General features: G+C 45.3%; 1 protein-coding gene across 1 annotated transcript in view; it reads right to left on the bottom strand.

The window, feature by feature from the left end:
- Positions 1-26616, bottom strand: part of LOC124001790 (disks large-associated protein 2-like) — an 84206-nt gene that overhangs the window by 31728 nt on the left and 25862 nt on the right. The window contains exons 3-4 of the mRNA XM_046308867.1: positions 8373-8550; positions 7065-7284 (exon numbers count right to left, since the gene is read on the bottom strand). Of these exons, the coding sequence (XP_046164823.1) occupies positions 7065-7284; positions 8373-8550 (398 nt within the window). The remainder of the gene's footprint in view (positions 1-7064; positions 7285-8372; positions 8551-26616) is intronic.

Genomic DNA, 26616 nt, shown 5'->3' with positions numbered 1-26616 from the left:
TGTTCCTAACTTGACAGTAAGCAGTCAGTAATACTCAGTTAAAATAAAAAACTCAAGGAGAGTATTTTAATTTCAGTTATCAATGTTGGGTAAAATCGCCCATCCAAAAATACAAAGAACATTCTAGTCTGATCACTCGCTGTGAGGTGAGAGTTCACCATAGAAGGTATCCACACCAACACTCTGAGCTCAGAGGTTTGCTCATGTTATATCAAATGGGCATAGTACACTTGGTATGTCATCAAATCGTCACTGTATCTAATAAAAAGTCCAACAACGCAGCAAAGGCAGGAGGAAGTGTGATGTATTATGCAGTAGAAAGGAACAAAATGAATATGACAAAACAAACTAATTCACTTCTCCCCTGTATAATCTTGTCAGATTCAGCTAATTTAGCAGACTTTCATAAACTGACGCACATGAAAATAAATAATGTACTGCACAGTTTCTGCACAACAGAACAGAGTGTCACTTCGACAGTCACTGTTGTGTACGACTCACATACATTTCTTATCAAAGCTTTTTTTCCCAGTGCACTTTATTAGGGCCCAGGATTTAATGGTGCCATTTCATACACAGCTCCTTAATAATGATAGCACAGACATCTCTTGTGTTTCATCTGGCTGGTGCCTTGCTGGTAGCAGAGCTATCATTCTGTATTTCCAATAGTGTCTGGGATCTGTTCCCTACACTGGGCACAAAACTTAAAACACCGCCCAGCACCAAACACAGTGCAGTAGGTGTCAAAATAATGCATCTTCCAAATCATCATAACCATGCAGTTTAACATCACCATTCTCTACAGTCTCCAGGTCAATAATATCAGTCACCAGTCATCCTCACAAATACTATTGTCATTGACATATTGTTTGTATACAAAAGCATGAATATTAATATTTGGATACACTTGAGTACCAGCTGTTAGAATAACATTCTCAGTCTTTGGTTCCTGAGCATGAGGATGACAGCAGAGATACAGCAACATCAGTAGAGACACAGCACCATCACTTCCTTGTGGCAGACAGAGAGACAGGACCTCCATGGCTTCTCTACCCGGGGATGGATTGAGTTGACATTGACAGGAAAACATCCCATCAGATGTCTTCGAAGCTGCTGTCAGATATCTGCTGATGTATAGGTGTTGGACAGGACTGACGTAACTGACTAAATCAAGGGGTAGTAGGGGTGTGTGAAAGTGTGTGTATGTGTGTTTCTGTCTGCCTGTTTGTGAACATGCATGTGTAAAAAAGATATAGCAATAGTATTCCCAACAATCCAAACAGCTACTGATCACTTCTGTTCCATTATCTGATTTAATGATGTCATTTCCCAAGGTTCCGTTAGTTCCCGTAGTGTAAATCCAACAGCTCATTTGATTTATAGCCAGTCTTTGGGATTTGTATGATAATTGCCCAGATTTACATCGCTCTATTCCGGAGTGACATTTAACAGACTACTCAAGATATGTCAGGGGAAAACAATACGGTAAATCCACAGAAAAACAAGACTGTAAAACCACAGAAAAACATTACTGTATATCCACAGTCACAGCAAAGATTGTCAAGACACTTAAGCAAAGGCCAGTCTATTTAGTGTACCACAGTGAGCTCCACAGGGGTTTTAGTGATAAATGTCATTTGTGACAGACTTCTCGAATGAAAAGAATGCATTCATTACTCGTAAAGAACAGAAAGATAAGTTCATGTCAATGTTCACCAATGCGTACAGCAGTTCAGAATGCGTTGGTCCATCATAGTTCAAGCCAAATGCAATTGAAGTCTGGTGTGCATTCAACGGATTTGATTGTTCATCACATTCTTATGGCACAGTGCATTCCATTCAGCTACGTAGTTGCTGTCACTAATGCAGTCCTTTCATGTCAAACCACATTCATGATCATGGTTTCATCCTAAGCATTATGAAACATTCATACTGTGCTTTACTGTGGCCATGATACCCAGAAATATAAATCCATTAAGATCCATAGTAAAACACCTTTGAACATCAATACTAAATGTTCCTATGCATACTCTGCTACTGACACATTCAACGCTCCATTCTTCTCATTGCGATCTTGAGGAGACATCTCACATTGTCAGAGTGTCAGAGACATATATGTTATCTCCGCACTGTTGTACTCGTATCTCCCGCTCCACAGCTCTACACTGGAACTCCTCTTCATGGATCGTGGTTCCCACTGGGGGGGCTTCTGCTGCCATCTGTCCCACAGAAGGGCCTGGTCACAGTGAGACTTCCCTGGGTTGTCAGTGGCTGCCTCTCCCTCCGGAGCTTCAGGGTCCTCACAGACATCTATGACAGAGTGATCTGTGGCTTCCCCTGTGGCATCCTCTAGCTCCATGGGTGCCAGCTCAAATGCGGACAAGCTAATGCTAGCTGGGTCTAGTAATATTAGTGGATCTAGGTCTAGGATGACTGGTTCTGGGTGGCACATTGTGGCTGGGTCCAGGGCTACTGAGTCTGGGGTGAATGGACTGCCCAGTCCAAGGGAGACCAGGCCAGGTGAATGCACTGTAACTTGGTCCTGTGGTTCCGAATCTTCAGGGAACTCTATAGGTAGGTCTTCATTCATGTGATCTAATCGGTACTCAATAGCTGGGTCCACACACATGGATTCCATTCGGTATATAGAGGGGTGGTCCGGACTGGGGGGGCTCAGAGAAACTGGGTCTGGTGGTGTGTACATGGCGATTGGGCTGAGGTCTGATGAACTCACACTAACTGTCTCCAGAGGATCCAAGAAGACTGAGTCCAGATCTGATTCATCTGAGGAATTTAAGACCAAATGGACCACAAATGGATCAGTTGGGCACTCAGTGGCCTGGTCCACTGGTTCTGGAACAGGTGGCCATTCTGGCTCCTGAGACTCATCAAATTCATCAAAGGAGTCGATGGTGACTGGATATGCACGCACGACTATTTCTGATGGGAACATGTCGGAGTCTAAGGGGAATGGATCTGGGAGGTCTGGAAGGCAGACAGTGGCTAAGTCCTGTGATTCTGGACCAGATGGGATCAGACACACATCAAGTGATTCTAAATCAGTTGGGCTCTCTGGTGTAACTATGACAGTTGGGCAAATGGTAACTGAATATTGATCGAGTTGCTCTGATGAACACAAACTGGTATTATACAGTGGCTCTATCTCTGGTGCTGTTGAGACTATAGGGCCTGGGTCTAAAGATTCAGTATCTGACAGACAGACAGGAACTGCCTGGTGTACAGGAGCTGTATCTTGAGACACTGGATCTTGCTGGTGCACAGTGACATCTTCCACAGATTCTGAATCTGATGGGGACAAGTCAGAGTCTGACTCCTGTGGTGGGGACACAGTGACCTCAGGTACTGGATATGGTAGGTACGTCACTCTTGTTTCTGGGACTAGGGGTTTCACATTAACTAGATCAATCGATTCTGTATCGGAGCGGTTCACAATAGCTGGGTCCAGCTTGTGTGTTTCTTCAGGGCACACATTAGCTACGTCTGTGGGCTTGTGTGTTTCTTCAGGGCACACATTAGCTACGTCTGTGGGCTTGTGTGTTTCTACACTGTACACATTAGCTACGTCTGTGGGCTTGTCTGTTTCTACACTGTACACATTAGCTACATCTGTGGGCTTGCCTGTTTCTACACCGCACACATTAGCTATGTCTGTGGGCTTGTCTGTTTCTACACTGTACACATTAGCTACGTCTGTGGGCTTGTCTGTTTCTACACCGTACACATTAACTACGTCTGTGGGCTTGTCTGTTTCCAAACAATACACGTCTGTGGACACTGGATTTGGAGAGCACACAGTCTTTGGGTACTGCTGCTCTGAATCTACGGGGTCCTCTATGGCTGGATCCACAGACTGTGCTTCTGAGGAGCTCATGCTGACTGGGCCTGGAGATAACTGATCTGATAGGCTCTTAGTGTTCTGGTCTAGTGGTTCTGGGCGAACCACAGAGGTTGATGAGTCTACTGACCCTGGTTGTGGCTGGATCATGGTGACTGGATCCACAAGTACGGAATCTAGAGTGATCGGGATAGAACCCTCTACAAACAGTGATGCCGGACGACTTAGAATGGCTGGATCCATTGAGATCTGTTTAGGAAGATGGCGCCTCACGACGGCCTGCTTCTCTTGTACCTCTTCCTCCTCAGGACAATTAACGGCTGCGTCTGCCGTGCTCTGTCTCACCAGCACCTTGCTCCTGGCCTGCGTCCCTACAGACACTTGAGCCACTTTAGCCCGTTTCCCAGCCGCACATGTTCTCCCAGCTTCTCCCCCAGCCGCCCATTTTCTCCCAGCCACCCCTTCTCCCCCAGCCGTCCATGTTCTCCCAGCCACCCCTTCTCCCCCAGCCGCCCCTTCTCCCCCTGCCGCCCATGTTCTCCCAGCCACCCATTCTCCCCCAGCTGCCCCTGCTCCCCCAGCAGCCCCAGGATGTGGAGACCACGTGTTGTAGTGCTGTGTGAAGGTGTTGAAGTTTCTATTGAAGGCCCTGAGTTCAGTGCACAGGTCCCTCCTGAGATCAGACAACTCACGACGCATGGCCGACACTTCTTCCTTCCACTGCATGCTGATCGCTGCAGCTAGGTGGGCTGACTCCTTTATACTGGCCTCGATGGCTTTGGGTGAGGGCCTCTCTGGGGCCTGGAAGCTAGGTTTAGGGGGCCTGAACAGGCTGGGTGAATCAGGGGGCCCAGATTGAGGTTTGGCTGTGGCACCGGTATTGTCTTGGAGGTACAGTCTGTTTCTTCTGATAGGGCAGCCTAGATCATCATGGGCCAATGGGACTATGTCTGCTACGTCTCGACGTACACTGGCCTGGTACTCAGGTAAGCTAGTGGCTTCCTGTGCATATTTTCCCTCTGGAAGACAAAGGTAAATATGTGTAGTATGTCGTCAGGTCACAGGTGTGAGCAGCTGGAGAGAATGTGCTAGTGTTAGCCACCAAGCACAGACATCAAGTCATGCAGTTTTTAAGTTAAGGAATGTATGAGTCAAAATAAGACTTGAAATGGTCTCATATCTTCAGTGTCTAAAAATCATTATTATAGTCTTTCCTTGCATCTACGAAGCTACATAAGGAAACCTTTCGCAAAATAAAACATTTTGGTTATCAATATTACACTAAACGTTCATAGTCCCATTTTGACTCATATTTCTGATTATAGTTTACACTGCCTTCTCAATCTCAAATGAAACTGTATCATGCTCTTGCATGCTTCTCATCTTTTCACTGCACAAAGACAGACCCCAAAACACATGACAAAGAACAAGATACTGTAAAAACCTACTGTATGTATGGTATTCATACCTTCACCACAGATATGATACAGGTGTAACTTTGTGCACTGAAAAGAAGCAAAGATGAGCAACACATCCCCGACCACTATCAGGAAGTATATGAACCCTATTGAACATCATGAGGTCCAGTATGACCTATCTACCTGAGGTCAGAGGGTGGAACCAATCGTCCAAAGATTCCTGACATCAGAAACACCCCATCCTCCACACCATAGATTGCATGAAATTGCCATGACAAATTTAAAGATTATGTTTTAGTTTGTTGAGAAAGCAGTGTAAATAACTGGTGAAAATCTGTCAAATGCACAATTCTCCAGATGCCCACACCTTCTCTGACCCCTCCCTAATATCATTGGTAGAACTCCCAGGTAGAAAGAATGGGTCTTCACTTCTTTACCAGGGGAAGGATGTTGTTGTGTGTCTATCCAGAAATGGGAAACAATGTCATTGCTACGGTTTATCCTCTGGCGAAGTAGATGACCTTACAGGACCGTTTGCTGAAATTATTTTTATACACTCAGTGTCATATTCGCAGTTTATTTTATTCCACATAAAAAAATATAACTCTTGTTTTTGTGACCTCAATTGTATTGGCCAGTGCAGTCATTACCTGCCACATGAGACACCAGAATCTGTGGGAATTGAACTCGAGAACCTGTGGGAACTGAACTGGAGAACCTGTGGGAACTGAACTGGAGAATCTGTGGGAATTGAACTGGAGAATCTGTGGGAACTGAACTGGTGAAGCTGTGGGAATTGAACTGGAGAATCTGTGGGAATTGAACTGGAGAATCTGTGGGAACTGAACTGGTGAAGCTGTGGGAACTGAACTGGAGAATCTGTGGGAACTGAACTGGTGAAGCTGTGGGAACTGAACTGGAGAATCTGTGGGAATTGAACTGGAGAATCTGTGGGAACTGAACTGGAGAATCTGTGGGAGAAAAACTCAAAGCTGTTGCTGTGGCAACAACGTGTATACATCACAATGTGGTTTGTAAGTACAGGTAGATAAAGCTGTCGTAAACCCATTCAGTCATTAAGACTCTGGAGTTGAAGGACTGTTCATCTGAGCACTATTTCCCCTGCCCAGAGTTTCAGCTGAGATCACACGCAAAGTATCTGTGGCTTATCATGAAATAAGGTATAGAGCCAGATTGTGCTGAAGGCGATTAAGTCCATCAACTAAAAGAAAAAGCTATAGTAAGGAAACAGCAACGAGGGAGAAAAAACAATCCAACCTCACTTAATCTGAAAAGGTCTCGTGATATAATGTTCACCTCATGTGCCTGCAGAATCATTTCAATAGGGTTCATATCTTCACTCTCTGATATTATGTGGAATGAGAATATGAATGACTGAATTGAAAATGCAATATGATGGATTGACTCAAAGCAACTCATAAACTATACTTGAATATGCTGTGTATATATCAACAATCAGGAAATATGTAAAAGTGGTTCATGCAGATGTATGGAGCCATTTCATAAAGCACTTCAAGAGCAGAGCATCACAGGAAATGTCATGTGCAAGCTGTTAATTTCTTAATTCTCACTTGATATAACATTTTGATATTTACAAACGGGAACTGTACCCTTGTGTATAAGGTTTACTTTGCATAGCTATATCAACTTATCATCCACTTTGGAATCAGAGATCAGCTGTCATCTCAATAGTGTTCATACTCTACTGTATACAGTATGTGTTGTATCTGTTAATGTGGTGCAGTCCCCTCCTCCCCTGTTGTTCTGACCTGCTGTGGCCCTGATGGTAGAGGTGAGGGTGGAGGAGGTCATGGTGGGGATGCAGTCATCATCCTGGGAGTAGCCAGCCTGGATGGCCCTCAAGTAGCTGTGGCTCCGTGTCCGGAAACAGCCGGGCAGGTCCAGAGCCTCCACAGCCTGAGATTCCACCTCACTGAACACCGACTCACAGACTGACTCAAACTGACCGTTTATCTCTGTCTCACTCACCTGGAGGAGAGAACAGCAGGGTGAGAAAGGGTCAATGCAATGAAAGTTCTTGTCTTTGTGGGAAAACATTAATTGGTTGTATACAACGTTTGATGTTATGCTCTTTTCTTCCTTTGAATAAAAAAGTGTTTGCTTGAAATGGCTACCAGCTAATTGCCAGGAGAGCAAATGTTTGAAAAGGAGAACGTCTGCAAATGTATTGTTCATTTGAGTATTGTCTTGATGCGCAATTACTTAGAGAAATGTCAAGCATATGACTTGCTCACCAGGACAATGTTTTTTGTTTGTTGTTTTTTGTTTTTCTCAATTCCTCCAGTTTGCCACAGTTGCCTAAATAATGCATTCTGAAAGCTAGATCTATGTTGAAATGTGTAAAGGATTAGAGGAAGTCAAGGTGACATATTCTAGTGGCATAGCATACTGTATGAGTGTTAGTTCCCTCTGAATCCCCAGAGACAATGTGTCCTGATCTCAACAGAACCATTATTTGGCAATCTTAATATCCCGAGACAGAAGTGCATCTTGCGATATAGAGATATCAATTTAAGGAAGTTTAAATGGTCCGATGTGTATCTCACCATTCCCATTTGGCAATCCTGAGAATCATAGATAAGGATCCTGTTCTATTGCGAGATATATAATCTTGTAATAACCTCAACAGGGTGCCGTGGAGGCAGAGTTAAAGCCAGAGAATTAGCGGGAGAGAGGTTGAGCTTTTAAGACTTGGGACAAATCAATACACTCCGACTTTAAGAGCGAGATTTAGATCTTAAATTAATATCAACCAGACACATAAAAGACTCAAGACTCAATTTTGCACAAATGCACAAATACATTAAGGGGTAAGAAAGTTTGATAAAAGTATATGCATCTAAAGGAGGGTCAAGACTGAATGAAGGAAGAGAGAAGGATGGCGAGCTACAGTATGGAACATCATATAATATCCCATTGTCTTCCGACGGGTGGCTTCATTCTAACGCGAAACAGACGTCCGTCACTGAGCAGACGTCCGTCACGATATCTGACATAATACAATGATTATATCTTGTAAATATCATTGCTATAGGCCAGAGACTCACCTGGCTGACCTGGCTAACACAACTGGCCTGGCTGAGAGTGCTGATTGCCCGCATGTAACTCTGGTTCCTGGAGCGGAATTGGGCTGTTGGGAGAGGTGGCTGCCGGTAGTTATAGATGGTGGAGGGCTCCAGGGCCAAGCTGGGGTGGGGGTGCATGTCTCTGGAGGCCTGCACCTGGAAGCTCTGACTGAATGGAGAGATAGAGACGACAGAGAGAGAGAGACAACAGAGCAAGAGAGAGAGAGCGACGACAGAGAGAGAAAGAGATTGCAGAGAGAGAGAGAGAGAGAGAGAGAGAGAGAGAGAGAGAGAGAGAGAGAGAGAGAGAGAGAGAGAGAGAGAGAGAGAGGACAGAGACGACAGAGAGAGAGACGACAGGGAGAGAGAGATGGTAGAGACACAAATAGATAGAAAGGGAGATTATTATACTTGTAAAGGGGTCGTAGAAATTTGCTTAATAATTTTAAGTAAACATAGTTTGACAAATTTGTCACATGGCCACAGGTCTTACAAAAGGGAATAAAACAGTTAAGTGTTAATTACTTCACGGCAGGCATCCTCTGGGTGAGCTGAACTTCAGACTGAGACTGATTATGACATTGCATTGACCAAGAGAGGGGGGGATCTTCCTCCCTCCACTAAATCATTGCTGTGTTCAACAGTGTCCCTGAAATGGCAATTCGATTTGCTATTGTGCTGAAGCAGCCAATCAATGCTTGGAGATGAGGGAAATGCAAACGAGGAGCTAGTTAGCAAGCAGAGCAAGCATTTCTAAGATAGCAGGAGAGTGTCAGCCCGGTCAATTAAATGTGCTTCCCCATAAGGGAAACAGCCTTCACTCACGCCGTCACAGAGATGCATACAAAGCTCTCTACCGCTCTCCATTTGGCAAATCGGACCATAACTCTATCCTCCAGGTTCCTGCTCACAAGCAAAAACTCAAACAGGAAGTACCAACGACACGATCAATACGGAAGTGGTATGATGAAGCGGATGCTAAGCTACATGACTGTTTCTCTAGCACAGACTGGAATATGTTCTGGGATACATCCGATGGCATTAATAACTTATTTGGGATATGGGGCAGCATTTTCACGTTTGGATGAATAGTGTGCCCAGAGTGAACTGCCTCCTACTCAGTCCCAGATGCTAATATATGCATATTATTATTAGTATTGGATAGAAACCCCTCGGAAGTTTCTAAAACTGTTTGAATGATGTCTGTGAGTATAACAGAACTCATATAGCAGGCAAAAACCTGAGAAAAAAAACAAAAAGGAAGTGGGAAATCTGAGGTTTGTAGTTTTTGAAGTCACCCCTATTGAATACACAGTGGGATATTGGTTATGGTGCACTTCCTAAGGCTTCCACTAGAAGTCAACCATCATTAGAATGTTGCTACTGTGATGTGGGACCGGATGAGAGCTCTTTGAGTCAGTGGTCTGCCTACAGCCTCGTTCTCAGTCACGCGCTTTCACTTGAGAGGTTGCTCTCGTTCCATTGCTTTTCTACAGACAATGGAATTCTCCGGTTGGAACATTATTGAACTTTTATGATAAAAACATCCTAAAGATTGATTCTATACTTAGTTTCACAAGTTTCTTCGACCTGTAGTATAACTTTTGCACGTTTCGTCTGAATGGACCAGATCGCGCATTTGGATTTGTTTACCAAACACCCTAACAAAAGAAGATATTGGACATAAATGGACATAAATGATGGACATTATCGAACAAAACAAACATATATTGTGAACCTGCGATTCCTGGGAGTGCATTCTGATGAAGATCATCAAAGGTAAGTGAATATTTAGAATGCTATTTATGAATAATGTTGACTACCCAACAATGTGGATATTTCTCTGGTTGGTTTGGGCTCTGAGCGCCGTTCTCAGATTATGCTTTTTCCGTTTTTTTGAAATCTGACACAGCGGTTGCATTAAGGAGAAGTGTATCTATATTTCCATGTCTAACAATTGTATTTTCATCGACATTTGTAATGAGTATTTCTGTGAATTCATGTGGCTCTCTGCAATATCACTGCATGTTTTGGAACTACTGAACGTAACACGCCAATGTAAAATAAGATTTTTGGATATAAATATGAACTTTACAGAACAAAACATACATGTATTGTGTAACATGAAGTCCTATGAGTGTCATCTGATGAAGATCATCAAAGGTTAGTGAGTCATTTTATCTCTATTTGTGCTTTTTGTGACTCCTCTCTTTGGCTGGAAAAATGGCTGGGTTTTTCTGTGAGTTGGTGGTGACCTAACATAATTGTTTGTGGAGCTTTCAATTCTGTAAAGCATTTTTGGAATTGGACACCGTGGCTGGATTAACGAGAATTTTATCTTTAAAATGGTGCCTCATACTTGTATGTTTGAGAAATTTGATTGATGAGATATCTGTTGATTTGTATTTGGCGCCCTGCAATTTCATTGGCTGTTGGCTAGCGGAACCCCAGTCCTAGACAAGTTAAGGAGTTTACCACATCAGTCAACAGCTTCATTAATAAGTGCATTTACAACATTTCCCCACAGTGACCGTACGTACATATCCTAACCAGAAGTCATGGATTAAATGCAACATCACTGAGCTAAAAGCTAGAGCTCCCGCTTTCAAGGAGAGGGACACAAATCTGCACGCTTATAAGAAGTCCCGCTACACCCTCAGACGAACCATCAAACAGGCTAAGCCTTAATACAGGACTAAGATCAAATCCTACTACACCAGCTTCAGTGCTCGTAAGATGTGGCAGGGCTTGCAAACTATCACGGATGACAAAAGAGTTGACAAAAGAGAGCCTAGAGTTGCCCAGTGACGCAAGCCTACCAGACGAGTTAAATGCCTTCTATGCTCGCTTCGAGGCAAGCAACACTAAACCATGTGTGAGAGCACCAGCTGTCCCAGACAACTGTAGAATCAGGCTCATAAGGCCGCAGGGCCAGATGGATTATTAGGAAGCGTACTCAGAGCATGCGTTGACCAACTGGAAAGTGTCTTCACGGACATTTTCAAACTTTCTCTGACCCAGTCTGTAATACCTACATATTTCAAGCAGACCACCATAGTCCCTGTGCCTAAGAATACCAAGGTAAGCTGTGTAGAAATCACATCTGTAGCCATGAAATGCTTTGAAAGTGGTAATAGCTCACATCAACACCATCATCCCAGAAACGCTGTGCCCCCTCTAATTCGCATACAGTTCTAACAGATCCACAGATGACGCAATCTGTATTGCACTCCACACTTCACTTTACGACCTGGACAAAATAAACACCTAAGTGAGAATGCTATTTATTGACTACAGCTCAGCGTTCAACACCATAATACCCTCCAAGCTCGTCACTAAGCTAAGGACCCTTTGACTGAACACCTCCCTCTGCAACTGGATCCTGGACTTCCTGATGTGCCACCACCTAGTGTTGAGGGTAGGCAACATCACCTCCGCCATGCTGACCTTCAACACAGAGGCTCCCAGGGGTGCATGCTCAGCCACCTACTATACTCCCTGTAAACCCATGACTGCGTGGCCACTCCATACTCCAAAACCATCATTAAGTTTGCCGACAACAAGATGGTGGTAGGTCTGATCACCGACGACGATGAGACAGCCTATAGGGAGGAGGTCAGAGACCTGGCAGTGTGGTGCCAAGACAACAATCTCTCCCTCAACATTGACAAAACAAAGGAGCTTATTGTGAATTACAGGAAACAGAGGGCCAAACACACCCCCATTCACATCGATAGGGCTGTAGTGGAGCGAGAGCTTCCTGGGTGTCCACATCACTAAGGACCTACTGTATCATGGTCCAAACACACCAACCCAGTCATACAGAGGGCATAACAATGGCTCTTCCCCCTCAGGAGGCTGAAAAGATTTGGCATGGGCCCTCAGATCCTCAAAAAGTGCTACAGCTGCACCAATAAGAGCATCCTGATGGGTTGCATCACCGCTTGGTATGCAACTGCTCGGCATAAGACTACAGACGGTAGTGCGTATGGCCAGTACATTACAGGGCCGAACTCCCTGCCATTCAGGACCTCTATACCAGGCGGGGTCAGAGGAAGGCCTAAAAAATTGTCAAAGACTCCAGTCACCCAAGTCATAGACTGTTTTCTCTGCTACAGCACAGCAAGCGGTACCGGAGCGAAAAGTCTTGAACCAAAAGGTACCTGAACAGCTTCTATCCCCAAGTCATAAGACTTCTGAACTAAAATGGCTAATACTAAATTATTTAACTTCATATGTATATTATTTAACTTCAAAAAAGTATTTAAGAAAAGCGCTAATATGTAGCACCCAAAATGAGGGAGGATTGAATGCTCTGGATTTTAAAACCTCTATAATCTTTAAGATCAAATGGATACAGAACCATTTAAGAAATAAGGATAACATTTGGACTATAATCCCTAATTTAATAAACCTGCTCCTTTTACTCTCTGTTCTGTACGTAATAGTCGATCAGCTCTGACAGCCTTTAGCCGTACCCTTATCCTACTCCTCTTCTGTTCCTCTGGTGATGTAGAGGTTAATCCAGGCCCTACAGTGCCTAGCATCACTTCTACTCCCCAGGTGCTTTCATTTGTTGACTTCTGTAACTGTAAACGCCTTGGTTTCATGCATATTAACATAAGAAGCATCCTCCCTAAGTTTGTTTTATTCACTGCTTTAGCACACTCTGCCAACAAGGATGTCCTAGCCATGTCTGAATCCTGGCTTAGGAAGACCACCAAAACCCCTGAAATTTCCATCCCTAACTATAACATTTTCCGACAAGATAGAACTGCCAAAGAGGGCGGTGTTGCAATCTACTGCAGAGATACCCTGCAGAGTTCTGTCATACTATCCAGGTCTGTACCAATACAATTCGAGCTTCTACTTTTAAAAATCCACCGTTCCAGAAACAAGTCTCACACCGTCACTTGCTATAGACCACCCTCTGGACACCATATGTGAATTGATTGCCCCCCATCTATCTTCAGAGCTCGTGCTGCTAGGTGACCTAAACGGGGACATGGTTACCACCCCGGCCATCCTACAATCTAAGCTTGATGCCCTCTATCTCACACAAATGATCAATGAACCCACCAGGTACAACCCCAAATCCGTAAACACGGGCACCCTCATAGATATCAACCTAACCAACTTGCCCTCCAAATACACCTCTGCTGTTTTCAACCAAGATCTCAGCAATCCATAATGGGTCTACGGTCAAACAACCACCCCTCATTACTGTCAAATGCTCCCTAAAACACTTCAGCGAGCAGGCGTTTCTAATCGACCTGGCCCGGGTATCCTGGAAGGATCAGGGATAAGGTATTCTGGGTATTCTTTAAAAGTGCCTTCCTCACTATTTTAAATAAGCATGCCCCATTCAAAAAATGTTGAACCAGGAACAGATATAGCCCTTGGTTCTCTCCAGACCTGACTGCCCTTGACCAGCACAAAAACATCCTGTGGCGTTCTGCATTAGCATCGAATAGCCCCCGTGATATGCACATTTCAAGCAGAAATTTGCATCCTGTAGCACAAACTCAGAAAAGTTCTGGGACACTGTAAAGTCCATGGAGAATAAGAGCATCTCCTGCCCACTGCACTGAAGCTAGGAAACACTGTCACCACCGATAAATCTACTATAATTGAGAATTTCAATAAATATTTTTCTACAGCTGGCCATGCTTTCTACCTGGCTACCCCTACCCTGATCAACAGCCCTCCACTCCCCACAGCAACTGGCCAAAGCCTCCCCCATTTCTCCTTCACCCAAATCCAGATAGCTGATGTTCTGAAAGAGCTACCAAATCTGGACCCCTAAAAATTAGCCGGGCTAGACAATCTGGACCCTCTCTTTCTAAAATTATCTGACGAAATTGTTGCAACCCCTATCACTAGCCTGTTCAACCTCTCTTTCATATAGTCTGAGATCCCCCAAAGATTGGAAAGCTGCCGCGGTCATCCCCCTCTTCAAAGGGGGAGACACTCTAGACCCAAACAGCTACAGACCTATATCTATCCTACCCTGCCTTTCTAAGGTCTTCGAAAGCAAAGTTAACAAACGGATCACCGACCATTTCGAAACCCACTGTACCGTCTCCACTATGCAATCTGGCTTCCGAGCTGGTCGTGGGTGCACCTCAGCCACGCTCAAGGTCCTAAACGCTATCATAACTGCCATCGATAAAGGACAATACTGTGCAGCCGTATTCATCGACCTGGCCAAGGCATTCGACTCTGTCAATCACCACATTCTTATCGGCAGACTCAACAGCCTTGGTTTCTCAAATGATTACCTCGCCTGGTTCACCAACTATTTCTCTGATAGAGTTCAGTGTGTCAAATCGGAGGGCCTGTTGTCTGGACCTCTGGCAGTCTCTATGGGGGTGCCACAGGGTTCAATTCTCGGGCCGACTCTCTTCTCTGTATACATCAATGATGTCGCTCTTGCTGCTGGTGATTCTCTGATCCACCTCAACGCAGACGACACTATTCTGTATACCTCTGGCCCTTCTTTGGACTCTGTGTCAACTAACCTCCAAACAAACTTCAATGTCATACAACTCTCCTTCCGTGGCCTCCAACTGTTCTTAAATGCAAGTAAAACTAAATGCCTGCTCTTCAACCGATCGATGCCCGCACCTGCTCGCGTGTCCAGCGTCATTACTATGGACGGTTCTGACTTAGAATATGTGGACAACGTCAAATACCTAGGTGTCTGGTTAGACTGTAAACTCTCCTTCCAGACTCAAATTAAGCATCTCCAATCCAAAATTAAATCTAGAATCTGCTTCCTATTAAAGCATCCTTCACTCATGCTGCCAAACCTACCCTCGTAAAACTGACCATTCTACCGATCCTCGACTTCGGTGATGTCATTTACAAAATAGACTCCAACACTCTACTCCATAAATTGGATGCCGTCTATCACAGTGCCATCGGTTTTGTCACCAAAGCCCCATATACTACCCACCACTGTGACCTGTACATTCTCGTTGGCTGGCCCCCGCTTCATACTCGTTGCCAAACCCACTGGCTCCAGGTCATCTACAAGTCTCTGCTAGGTAAAGCCCCGCCCTATGTCAGCTCACTGGTCACCATAGCAGCACCCACCAGTAGCACGCACTCCAGCAGGTATATCTCACTGGTCACCCCCAAAGCCAATTCTTCCTTTGGCCGCCTTTCCTTACAGTTCTGCCAATGACTGAAACAAACTGCAAAAATCACTGAAGCTGGAGACTCATCTCACCCTCACTAGCTTTAAGCACCAGCTGTCAGAACAGCTCACAGATCACAGCACCTGCACATAGCCCATCTGTAAATAGCCCATCCAACTACCTCATCCCCCATACTGTATTTATTTATTTATCTTGCTCCTTCGCACCCCAGTATCTCTACTTGCACATTCATTCATATAATATATACATATATATATTCTGCACATCTACCATTCCAGTATTTAATTGCTATATTGTAATTACTTCGCCACCATGGCCTATTTATTGCCTTACCTCCCTTATCCTACCTCATTTGCACATACTGTATATAGACCTTTTCTACTGTATTATTGACTGTATGTTTGTTTATCCCATTTGTAACTCTATGTTGTTGTATGTGTCGAACTGCTTTGCTTTATCTTGGCCAGGTCGCAGTTGTAAATGAGAACTTGTTCTCAACTAGCCTACCTGGTTAAATAAAGGTGAAATGATTATTATTTTTATTTTTTTAATTGTTGGGATATAATTCTTACTCAAATGCAATTTTATATGGGAAAATCCTTATTAAGCTTGACAAATTTCAGAAACAAGTACTTCTAACTTGGAACCCAAATTTTCCCCACATGGGTATACAATCTAGAATAATAAAGACATAAAATACAAAAACAAGTCTTTATTTTTCCAGAACTGGTTTGACAACTACATTTTTTGGTTATATAATTATTGAATAATGATGGCCAACTATATGATTATCAAGAATTTATGAGAACACACAATGTTACATTCACTCCTGAGGAGTATCACATTGTTGCTGTCCCTAAAGGTGCTATTCTTCTTTTGGGTGCAACTGTTGAGGATTTTGTAGCCTCAATACAACTAGAAGGAATTGACAGTTTAAACTAGAAATGTAATAACATGTATGTACGGAAACTATGTCAATATGTTACTATTCCCTCAGCTAAAATGTACTGGAATGCAGCCCTAGGACAAGAGAACAGGAAAAATGTTCATTGTTGTCTGGTAAATATTGTATATCTAATAAGGTGATTAAAGTATCATACAAACTCATTAATAGAATCTACCCTGTAAAGACCTTTATTATACACAGATTTAAAATAGCTATTAATAACAAATGTGTATTTTGTGGTTGTGGCCCAGAAACTCTTGGCCATTTATTTTGGTACTGTTCTTATGTCAGAAGATTTTGGAGTGAGTTAAAATATTTAATTTTAAAACAACGATTAATGTTCATCTGAGAGACTGATGTTATGTTTTAGTGTGATCCAAATGATATGGACCCTGATTTAACTTCCATTGTTCATTTGTTTATCGTTCATGGAAGATTCTTTATCCATAGAATGAAGTGGGCATAGAACAAACCCCTCTTCACATTATTTCAGATAGAATTTAAATATTATTTTGAAATTATCAGTAAATGTAAAAACAAAAAGAAATACGCACCATAAAAGTACTTAACAAATTGAAAATGAATATTGATATGTAATACCCTGCCTGTTAGGTTTATGTACTCTTATTTGTATATTTCTGTTTAAAAATAAATCAAATAAAAGACTTCTGAACAGTTAATCAAATGTCTAGCCGCACTATTTACATTAACCCCCTTTCTTATTTCTTTCTTTATCTTCATTTATTTACACTGACTCCTGACACTGGCTCTATGCACACTCACTAGACTCTACCCACACACTCATACACACTACACTGACTCCTGGCACTGGCTCTATGCACACTCACTAGACTCTACCCACACACTCATACACACTACACTGACTCCTGGCACTGGCTCTATGCACACTCACTAGACTCTACCCACACACTCATACACACTACACTGACTCCTGGCACTGGCTCTATGCACACTCACTAGACTCTACCCACACACTCATACACACTACACTGACTCCTGGCACTGGCTCTATGCACACTCACTAGACTCTACCCACACACTCATACACACTACACTGACTCCTGGCACTGGCTCTATGCACCCTCACTAGACTCTACCCACACACTCATCATACACACTACACTGACTCCTGGCACTGGCTCTATGCACACTCACTAGACTCTACCCACACACTCATACACACTACACTGACTCCTGGCACTGGCTCTATGCACACTCACTAGACTCTACCCACACACTCATACACACTACACTGACTCCTGGCGCTGGCTCTATGCACACTCACTAGACTCTACCCACACACTCATACACACTACACTGACTCCTGGCACTGGCTCTATGCACACTCACTAGACTCTACACATGCACTCATACACACTACACTGACACTCCATCACACTCACTGGACTCTACCCACACACTCATACACACTACACTGACTCCTGGCGCTGGCTCTATGCACACTCACTAGACTCTACCCACACACTCATACACACTACACTTACTCCTGGCACTGGCTCTATGCACACTCACTAGACTCTACCCACACACTCATACACACTACACTGACTCCTGGCACTGGCTCTATGCACACTCACTAGACTCTACCCACACACTCATGCACACTACACTGACTCCTGGCACTGGCTCTATGCACACTCACTAGACTCTACCCACACACTCATACACACTACACTGCCACTCCATCACACTCACTAGACTCTACCCACACACTCATACACACTACACTGCCACTCCATCACACTCACTAGACTCTACCCACACACTCATACACACTACACTGAAACTCCATCACACACACACTTCATACGCTCACAAACACAAAACACACACATGCATATTGACACCACACACACACACACACACACACACACACACACACACACACACACACACACACACACACACACACACACACACACACACACACACACACACACACACACACACACACACACACACACACACACACACACACACACACACACACACACACACACACACACACACACACACACACACACTTTCACATATGCTGTGTATTATATGTCCTGATTGCCTAGTCAATCAAATTTCTAATTTCAATCAATCAAATGTATTTATAAAGCCCTTCTTACATCAGCTGATGTCACAAAGTGCTGTACAGAAACCCAGCCTAAAACCCCAAACAGCAAGCAATGCAGGTGTAGAAGCACAGTGGCTAGGAAAAACTCCTAGTCACTTTTACCCCTACCCACATGTACATGTACAGTATTATCTCAATTACCTCAACTACCTCGTACCCCTGCACATTGACTCAGTACTGGTACTCTTTGTACATAGCCTCGTTATTGTTTTTATTGTGCTACTATTTCCTTTTTATATCGCAAATATTTGTCTTACTTTTTAACTCTGCATTGTGGGGAATGGGCTCGTAAGTTAGCATTTCCAATGTAAAGTCTACACCTGTTGTATTCGGTACATGTGACCAACACAATTTGAATTGATTTTATCTGGACTAGAACTGCTACCATTTTCTACCAAAACTGAAATGGAAAGTGCAGAGCGATAGAGGGAGGAAGAACAGGTAGAATACACCCTAATGGTAAGGTCAGATAGGGATAAGTAAGCTGTTTTCAGCCTTTGTGTAGAAACAAAAAATGGCATTTTTCAGTATGACCAATGCTAGTGTGATTTAAACCCTGCTATTCCATCAAGAATTGTCAGAGATGGACCTCATGCATTTACACTGCATTCATAGACTATATCAATTGTTCATACACAGTATAGAAAGTTCTCCCTGGTTCAGATTACATCCAGAGATGAGCCTAGGAAAGAAGGGAATTCAGATTCAGAGGCTCAGTTAAACTAACTAATATACTATCAAAAACAGAGATTAGTCACCGGTCAAGACCAGCTACGACTGTGATGATGTTTAATATCAGTTAAAGACAAACCCACTCAGTATACCTACAGTAAGAGGTAAGTTAGACAGAGACTGTATTGTGTTGAACAGTGCTGTACGGCTAGAGAAATAGGAGATAGATTGGCCTGGCTGACCTCTCATTGACTAGCAGTGAGTGTTTGCTGTATGAGGTGTCTATATGGCTGACCTCTCATTGACTAGCAGTGAGTGTTTGCTGTATGAGGTGTCTTTATTGCTGACCTCTCATTGACTAGCAGTGAGTGTTTGCTGTATGAGGTGTCTTTACGGCTGACCTCTCATTGACTAGCAGTGAGTGTTTGCTGTATGAGGTGTCTTTACGGCTGACCTCTCATTGACTAGCAGTGAGTGTTTGCTGTATGAGGTGTGTCTCTCATTGACTAGCAGTGAGTGTTTGCTGTACCTGACCTCTCATTGACTAGCAGTGAGTGTTTGCTGTATGAGGTGTCTTTACGGCTGACCTCTCATTGACTAGCAGTGAGTGTTTGCTGTATGAGGTGTCTTTACGGTTGTATGAGATTCCATATTGAGTCTGTCAGCAATGCTCAGGGCAAGCTGGCTCTTCAGCCTGACCAGTAGGGAGGGAGAACACCGTGCTTGTATTCACCTCAAGTCTGCGGCAAAATTGGTGATGTAGTTACACACGTCACTGTTCATTTTATTCACCCGGTAAGAGCTGTGGGTAGAGAGAAGAAACTGTGTTACTAGACCCATTGCTGGTGGGAGTCAATGGATGCAGGTGTGACTGAGATCACGGCACAACATCAAAGGTTTCAGATAGATTTTTGTGGGGACATCAAACGTTTGCATGAGATGTTAACCAAAGTACTCCAAACATTAGGGTGATACAAATACACGTTTATGGACAGGATGACCACAGCAACTAATGGTATTAATGGTCATGTGGAAGATGCTAGAGTTGTAGACTGACAGACAGTGGTGCTTAATGGCAGACAGTACTACCTCATGTACAGTAATTGACCGATAATGACACAGATGAGGCCTTTTAGTATTGATGAATTCAAAAACAAAATCAGTCTAAACTGCACTTAAGAAGATCATCAGCAATAATACGTAGGCCTATTGGCAATGGCTCATTTACCCATGAAGTCTTGAATAAATAAGCCATTTCTAATGGCAATTTAGTTGCGCGTAAATGAGCAAACTGAGGAGTAAAATACAACTAAAAGTTCTATCCATGAACATTGAAAGCAGCTCCAGATTTTAGCTGACAACATCAGATGAAAGTGCAGCACATTGACTGACTGAGGGACATCATATGCATGGCTTTATCCATCATCTCTACGTGGTAGAGATGTCTATTATAGTCGATAGAGCTGAGGCAAGCTGTTTCACAAAAAGACAACCCTTTATAATGTTTTACCCCAGCACATTGCCTTTAATGTCTCCAACAGTTGCTAATGCACTTCCCATTGTTTGCCAATATGAAACTACTGTATAGCACGATGTGAATCTCTCTCTCTCTCTCTCTCTCTCTCTCTCTCTCTCTCTCTCTCTCTCTCTCTCTCTCTCTCTCTCTCTCTCTCTCTCTCTCTCTCTCTCTCTCTCTCTCTCTCTCTCTCTCTCTCTCTGCATCTCTCTCTCTCTCTCTCTGCATCTCTCTCTCTCTCTCTCTCTCTGCATCTCTCTCTCTCTCTCTCTCTCTCTCTCTCTCTCTCTCTCTCTCTCTCTCTCTCTCTCTCTCTGTCTGTCTGTCTGTCTGTCTGTCTGTCTGTCTGTCTGTCTGTCTGTCTGTCTGTCTGTCTGTCTGTCTGTCTGTCTGTCTGTCTGTCTGTCTGTCTGTCTGTCTGTCTGTCTGTCTGTCTGTCTGTCTGTCTGTCTGTCTGTCTGTCTGTCTGTCTGTCTGTCTGTCTGTCTGTGTCATGCAGGTGAAAGAGGACCCAAAAGCGACTTAACAGAAACAGAGTTTATTCAAGTCCAAACAGGGAATAACAGACATCCTCTAGTCTGTAGAGGGGAATAACAGGAGAAGCGGCCACAGACTGCAGGTCGCTTCGGGTAGGCGCAGGCCGTAGTTGACAGAGACACCTGCTCACACGCAGCATCTGATGAAGGCAAAAACACGACAGGACAGGGCGAAACACAATCACAGCACGGTGAATACTAAACAAGGAACCGACGGGACAGGAACGGAACACAAAGGAATAAGTAGGGACTCCAATCAGGGGAAAGGATCGGGAACAGGTGTGGGAAGACTAAATGATGATTAGGGGAATAGGAACAGCTGGGAGCAGGAACGGAACGATAGAGAGAAGAGAGAGCGAGAGAGGAGGAGGGAGAGAGGATAGAAAGAGGAAAGAACCTAATAAGACCAGCAGAGGGAAACGAATAGAATGGGAGCACAGGGACGAGACATGATAATAAATGACAAACATGACAGTACCCCCCACTCACCGAGCGCCTCCTGGCGCACTCGAGGAGAATCCTGGCGGCAACGGAGGAAATCATCGATGAGTGAACGGTCCAGCACGTCCCGAGACGGAACCCAACTCCTCTCCTCAGGACCGTAACCCTCCCAATCCACTAAGTATTGGTGACCCCGTCCCGAGAACGCATGTCCATGATCTTATGTACCTTGTAAATAGGTGCGCTCTCGACAAGGACGGGAGGGGGGAGGGAAGACGAACGGGGTGCGAAGAAAGGGCTTAACACAGGAGACATGGAAGACAGGATGGACGCGACGAAGATGTCGCGGAAGAAGCAGTCGCACAGCGACAGGATTGACGACCTGGGAGACACGGAACGGACCAATGAACCGCGGAGTCAACTTACGAGAAGCTGTCGTAAGAGGAAGGTTGCGAGTGGAAAGCCACACTCTCTGGCCGCAACAATACCTTGGACTCTTAATCCTGCGTTTATTGGCGGCTCTCACCGTCTGTGCCCTGTAACGGCAAAGTGCAGACCTCACCCTCCTCCAGGTGCGCTCACAACGTTGGACAAACGCTTGAGCGGAGGGAACGCTGGACTCGGCAAGCTGGGATGAGAACAGAGGAGGCTGGTAACCCAGACTACTCTGAAACGGAGATAACCCGGTAGCAGACGAAGGAAGCGAATTGTGAGCGTATTCTGCCCAGGGAGCTGTTCTGCCCAAGACGCAGGGTTTCTGAAAGAAAGGCTGCGTAGTATCGACCAATCGTCTGATTGGCCCTCTCTGCTTGACCGTTAGACTGGGGATGAAACCCGGAAGAGAGACTGACGGACGCACCAATCAAACGACAGAACTCCCTCCAAAACTGTGACGTGAATTGCGGGCCTCTGTCTGAAACGGCGTCTAACGGGAGGCCATGAATTCTGAATACATTCTCAATAATGATTTGTGCCGTCTCCTTAGCGGAAGGAAGTTTAGCGAGGGAATGAAATGTGCCGCCTTAGAGAACCTATCGACAACCGTAAGAATCACAGTCTTCCCCGCAGACAACGGCAGACCGGTAATGAAGTCTAAGGCGATGTGAGACCATGGTCGAGAAGGAATGGGGAGCGGTCTGAGACGACCGGCAGGAGGAGAGTTACCCGACTTAGTCTGCGCGCAGTCCGAACAAGCAGCCACGAAACGGCGCGTGTCACGCTCCTGAGTCGGCCACCAAAAGCGCTGGCGAATAGACGCAGAGTGCCTCGAACACCGGGATGACCAGCTAACTTGGCAGAGTGAGCCCACTGAAGAACAGCCAGACGAGTGGAAACAGGAACGAAAAGGAGGTTACTAGGACAAGCGCGCGGCGACGCAGTGTGCGTGAGTGCTTGCTTAACCTGTCTTTCAATTCCCCAGACTGTTAACCCGACAACACGCCCATAAGGAAGAATCCCCTCGGGATCAGTAGAAGCCACAGAAGAACTAAACAGACGGGATAAGGCATCAGGCTTGGTGTTCTTGCTACCCGGACGGTAAGAAATCACAAACTCGAAACGAGCGAAAAACAACGCCCAACGAGCTTGACGGGCATTAAGTCGTTTGGCAGAACGGATGTACTCAAGGTTCTTATGGTCTGTCCAAACGACAAAAGGAACGGTCGCCCCCTCCAACCACTGTCGCCATTCGCCTAGGGCTAAGCGGATGGCGAGCAGTTCACGGTTACCCACATCATAGTTGCGCTCAGATGGCGACAGGCGATGAGAAAAATAAGCGCAAGGATGAACCTTATCGTCAGACTGGAAGCGCTGGGATAGAATGGCTCCCACGCCTACCTCTGAAGCGTCAACCTCGACAATGAATTGTCTAGTGACGTCAGGAGTAACGAGGATAGGAGCGGACGTAAAACGTTCTTTTAGAAGATCAAAAGCTCCCTGGGCGGAACCGGACCACTTAAAACACGTCTTGACAGAAGTAAGAGCTGTGAGAGGGGCAGCAACTTGACCGAAATTACGAATGAAACGCCGATAGAAATTAGCGAAACCTAAAAAGCGCTGCAACTCGACACGTGACCTTGGAACGGGCCAATCACTGACAGCTTGGACCTTAGCGGAATCCATCTGAATGCCTTCAGCGGAAATAACGGAACCGAGAAAAGTAACGGAGGAGACATGAAAAGAGCACTTCTCAGCCTTTACGTAGAGACAATTCTCTAAAAGGCGCTGTAGGACACGTCGAACGTGCTGAACATGAATCTCGAGTGACGGAGAAAAAATCAGGATATCGTCAAGATAGACAAAAACAAAGATGTTCAGCATGTCTCTCAGAACATCATTAACTAATGCCTGAAAAACAGCTGGCGCATTGGCGAGACCGAACGGCAGAACCCGGTACTCAAAATGCCCTAACGGAGTGTTAAACGCCGTTTTCCACTCGTCCCCCTCTCTGATGCGCACGAGATGGTAAGCGTTACGAAGGTCCAACTTAGTAAAGCACCTGGCTCCCTGCAGAATCTCGAAGGCTGATGACATAAGGGAAGCGGATAACGATTCTTAACCGTTATGTCATTCAGCCCTCGATAATCCACGCAGGGGCGCAGAGTACCGTCCTTCTTCTTAACAAAAAGAACCCCGCCCCGGCCGGAGAAGAAGAAGGCACTATGGTACCGGCGTCAAGAGACACAGACAAATAATCCTCGAGAGCCTTACGTTCGGGAGCCGACAGAGAGTATAGTCTACCTCGAGGAGGAGTGGTCCCTGGAAGGAGATCAATACTACAATCATACGACCGGTGAGGAGGAAGGGAGTTGGCTCGGGACCGACTGAAGACCGTGCGCAGATCATGATATTCCTCCGGCACTCCTGTCAAATCGCCAGGTTCCTCCTGAGAAGTAGGGAGAGAAGAAACGGGAGGGATGGCAGACATTAAACACTTCACATGACAAGAAACGTTCCAGGATAGGATAGAATTACTAGACCAATTAATAGAAGGATTATGACATACTAGCCAGGGATGACCCAAAACAACAGGTGTAAACGGTGAACGGAAAATCAAAAAAGAAATAGTCTCACTGTGGTTACCAGATACTGTGAGAGTTAAAGGTAGTGTCTCAAATTTGATACTGGGAAGATGACTACCATCTAAGGCAAACATGGGCGTAGGCTTGTCTAACGGTCTGAAAGGAATGTTATGTTTCCGAACCCATGCTTCGTCCATGAAACAACCCTCAGCCCCAGAGTCAATCAAGGCACTGCATGTAGCACCCGAACCGGTCCAGCGTAGATGGACCGACATAGTAGTACAAGATCTAGATGAAGAGAACTGAGTAGTAGCGCTCACCAGTAGCCCTCCGCTTACTGATGGGCTCTGGCCTCTTACTGGACATGAATTAACAAAATGTCCAGCAACTCCGCAATAGAGGCACAGGCGGTTGGTGATCCTCCGTTCCCTCTCCTTAGTCGAGATGCGAATCCCTCCCAGCTGCATGGGCTCAGTCTCAAAGCCAGAGGAGGAGATGGTTGCGATGCGGAGCAGGGAAACACCGTTGATGCGAGCTCTCTTCCACGAGCCCGGTGACGAAGATCTACCCGTCGTTCTATGCGGATGGCGAGAGCAATCAAAGAGTCCACATCTGAAGGAACCTCCCGGGAGAGAATCTCATCCTTAACAACTGCGTGGAGTCCCTCCAGAAAACGAGCGAGCAGCGCCGGCTCGTTCCACTCACTAGAGGCAGCAAGAGTGCGAAACTCAATAGAATAATCCGTTATGGACCGTTCACCTTGGCATAAGGAAGCCAGGGCCCTAGAAGCCTCCCTACCAAAAACTGAACGGTCAAAAACCCGAATCATCTCCTCTTTAAAGTTCTGGAACTTGTTAGAGCAATCAGCCCTTGCCTCCCAGATAGCTGTGCCCCATTCTCGAGCCCGGCCAGTAAGGAGTGAAATGACGTAAGCAACCCGAGCTCTCTCTCTAGAGTATGTGTTGGGTTGGAGAGAGAACACAATCTCACACTGCGTGAGAAAGGAGCGGCACTCAGTGGGCTGCCCGGAGTAGCAAGGTGGGTTATTAACCCTAGGTTCTGGAGGCTCGGCAGGCCAGGAAGTAACAGGTGGCACAAGACGTAGACTCTGGAACTGTCCAGAGAGGTCGGAAACCTGAGCGGCCAGGTTCTCCACGGCATGGCGAGCAGCAGACAATTCCTGCTCGTGTCTGCCGAGCATGGCTCCTTGGATCTCGACGGCAGTGTAACGAGCGTCTGAAGTCGCTGGGTCCATTCCTTGGTCGGTTCCTTCTGTCATGCAGGTGAAAGAGGACCCAAAAGCGACTTAACAGAAACAGAGTTTATTCAAGTCCAAACAGGGAATAACAGACATCCTCTAGTCTGTAGAGGGAATAACAGGAGAAGCGGCCACAGACTGCAGGTCGCCGGGTAGGCGCAGGCCGTAGTTGACAGAGACACCTGCTCACACGCAGCATCTGATGAAGGCAAAAAACACGACAGGACAGGGCGAAACACAATCACAGCACGGTGAATACTAAACAAGGAACCGACGGGACAGGAACGGAACACAAAGGAATAAGTAGGGACTCCAATCAGGGGAAAGGATCGGGAACAGGTGTGGGAAGACTAAATGATGATTAGGGGAATAGGAACAGCTGGGAGCAGGAACGGAACGATAGAGAGAAGAGAGAGCGAGAGAGGGAGGGGGAGAGAGGGATAGAAAGAGGGAAAGAACCTAATAAGACCAGCAGAGGGAAACGAATAGAATGGGGAGCACAGGGACGAGACATGA

The sequence above is a fragment of the Oncorhynchus gorbuscha genome, linkage group LG17, assembly GCF_021184085.1.
Source record: "Oncorhynchus gorbuscha isolate QuinsamMale2020 ecotype Even-year linkage group LG17, OgorEven_v1.0, whole genome shotgun sequence".
Lineage (NCBI taxonomy): Eukaryota > Metazoa > Chordata > Actinopteri > Salmoniformes > Salmonidae > Oncorhynchus > Oncorhynchus gorbuscha.
This window is presented reverse-complemented; position numbering and strand designations above follow the sequence as displayed.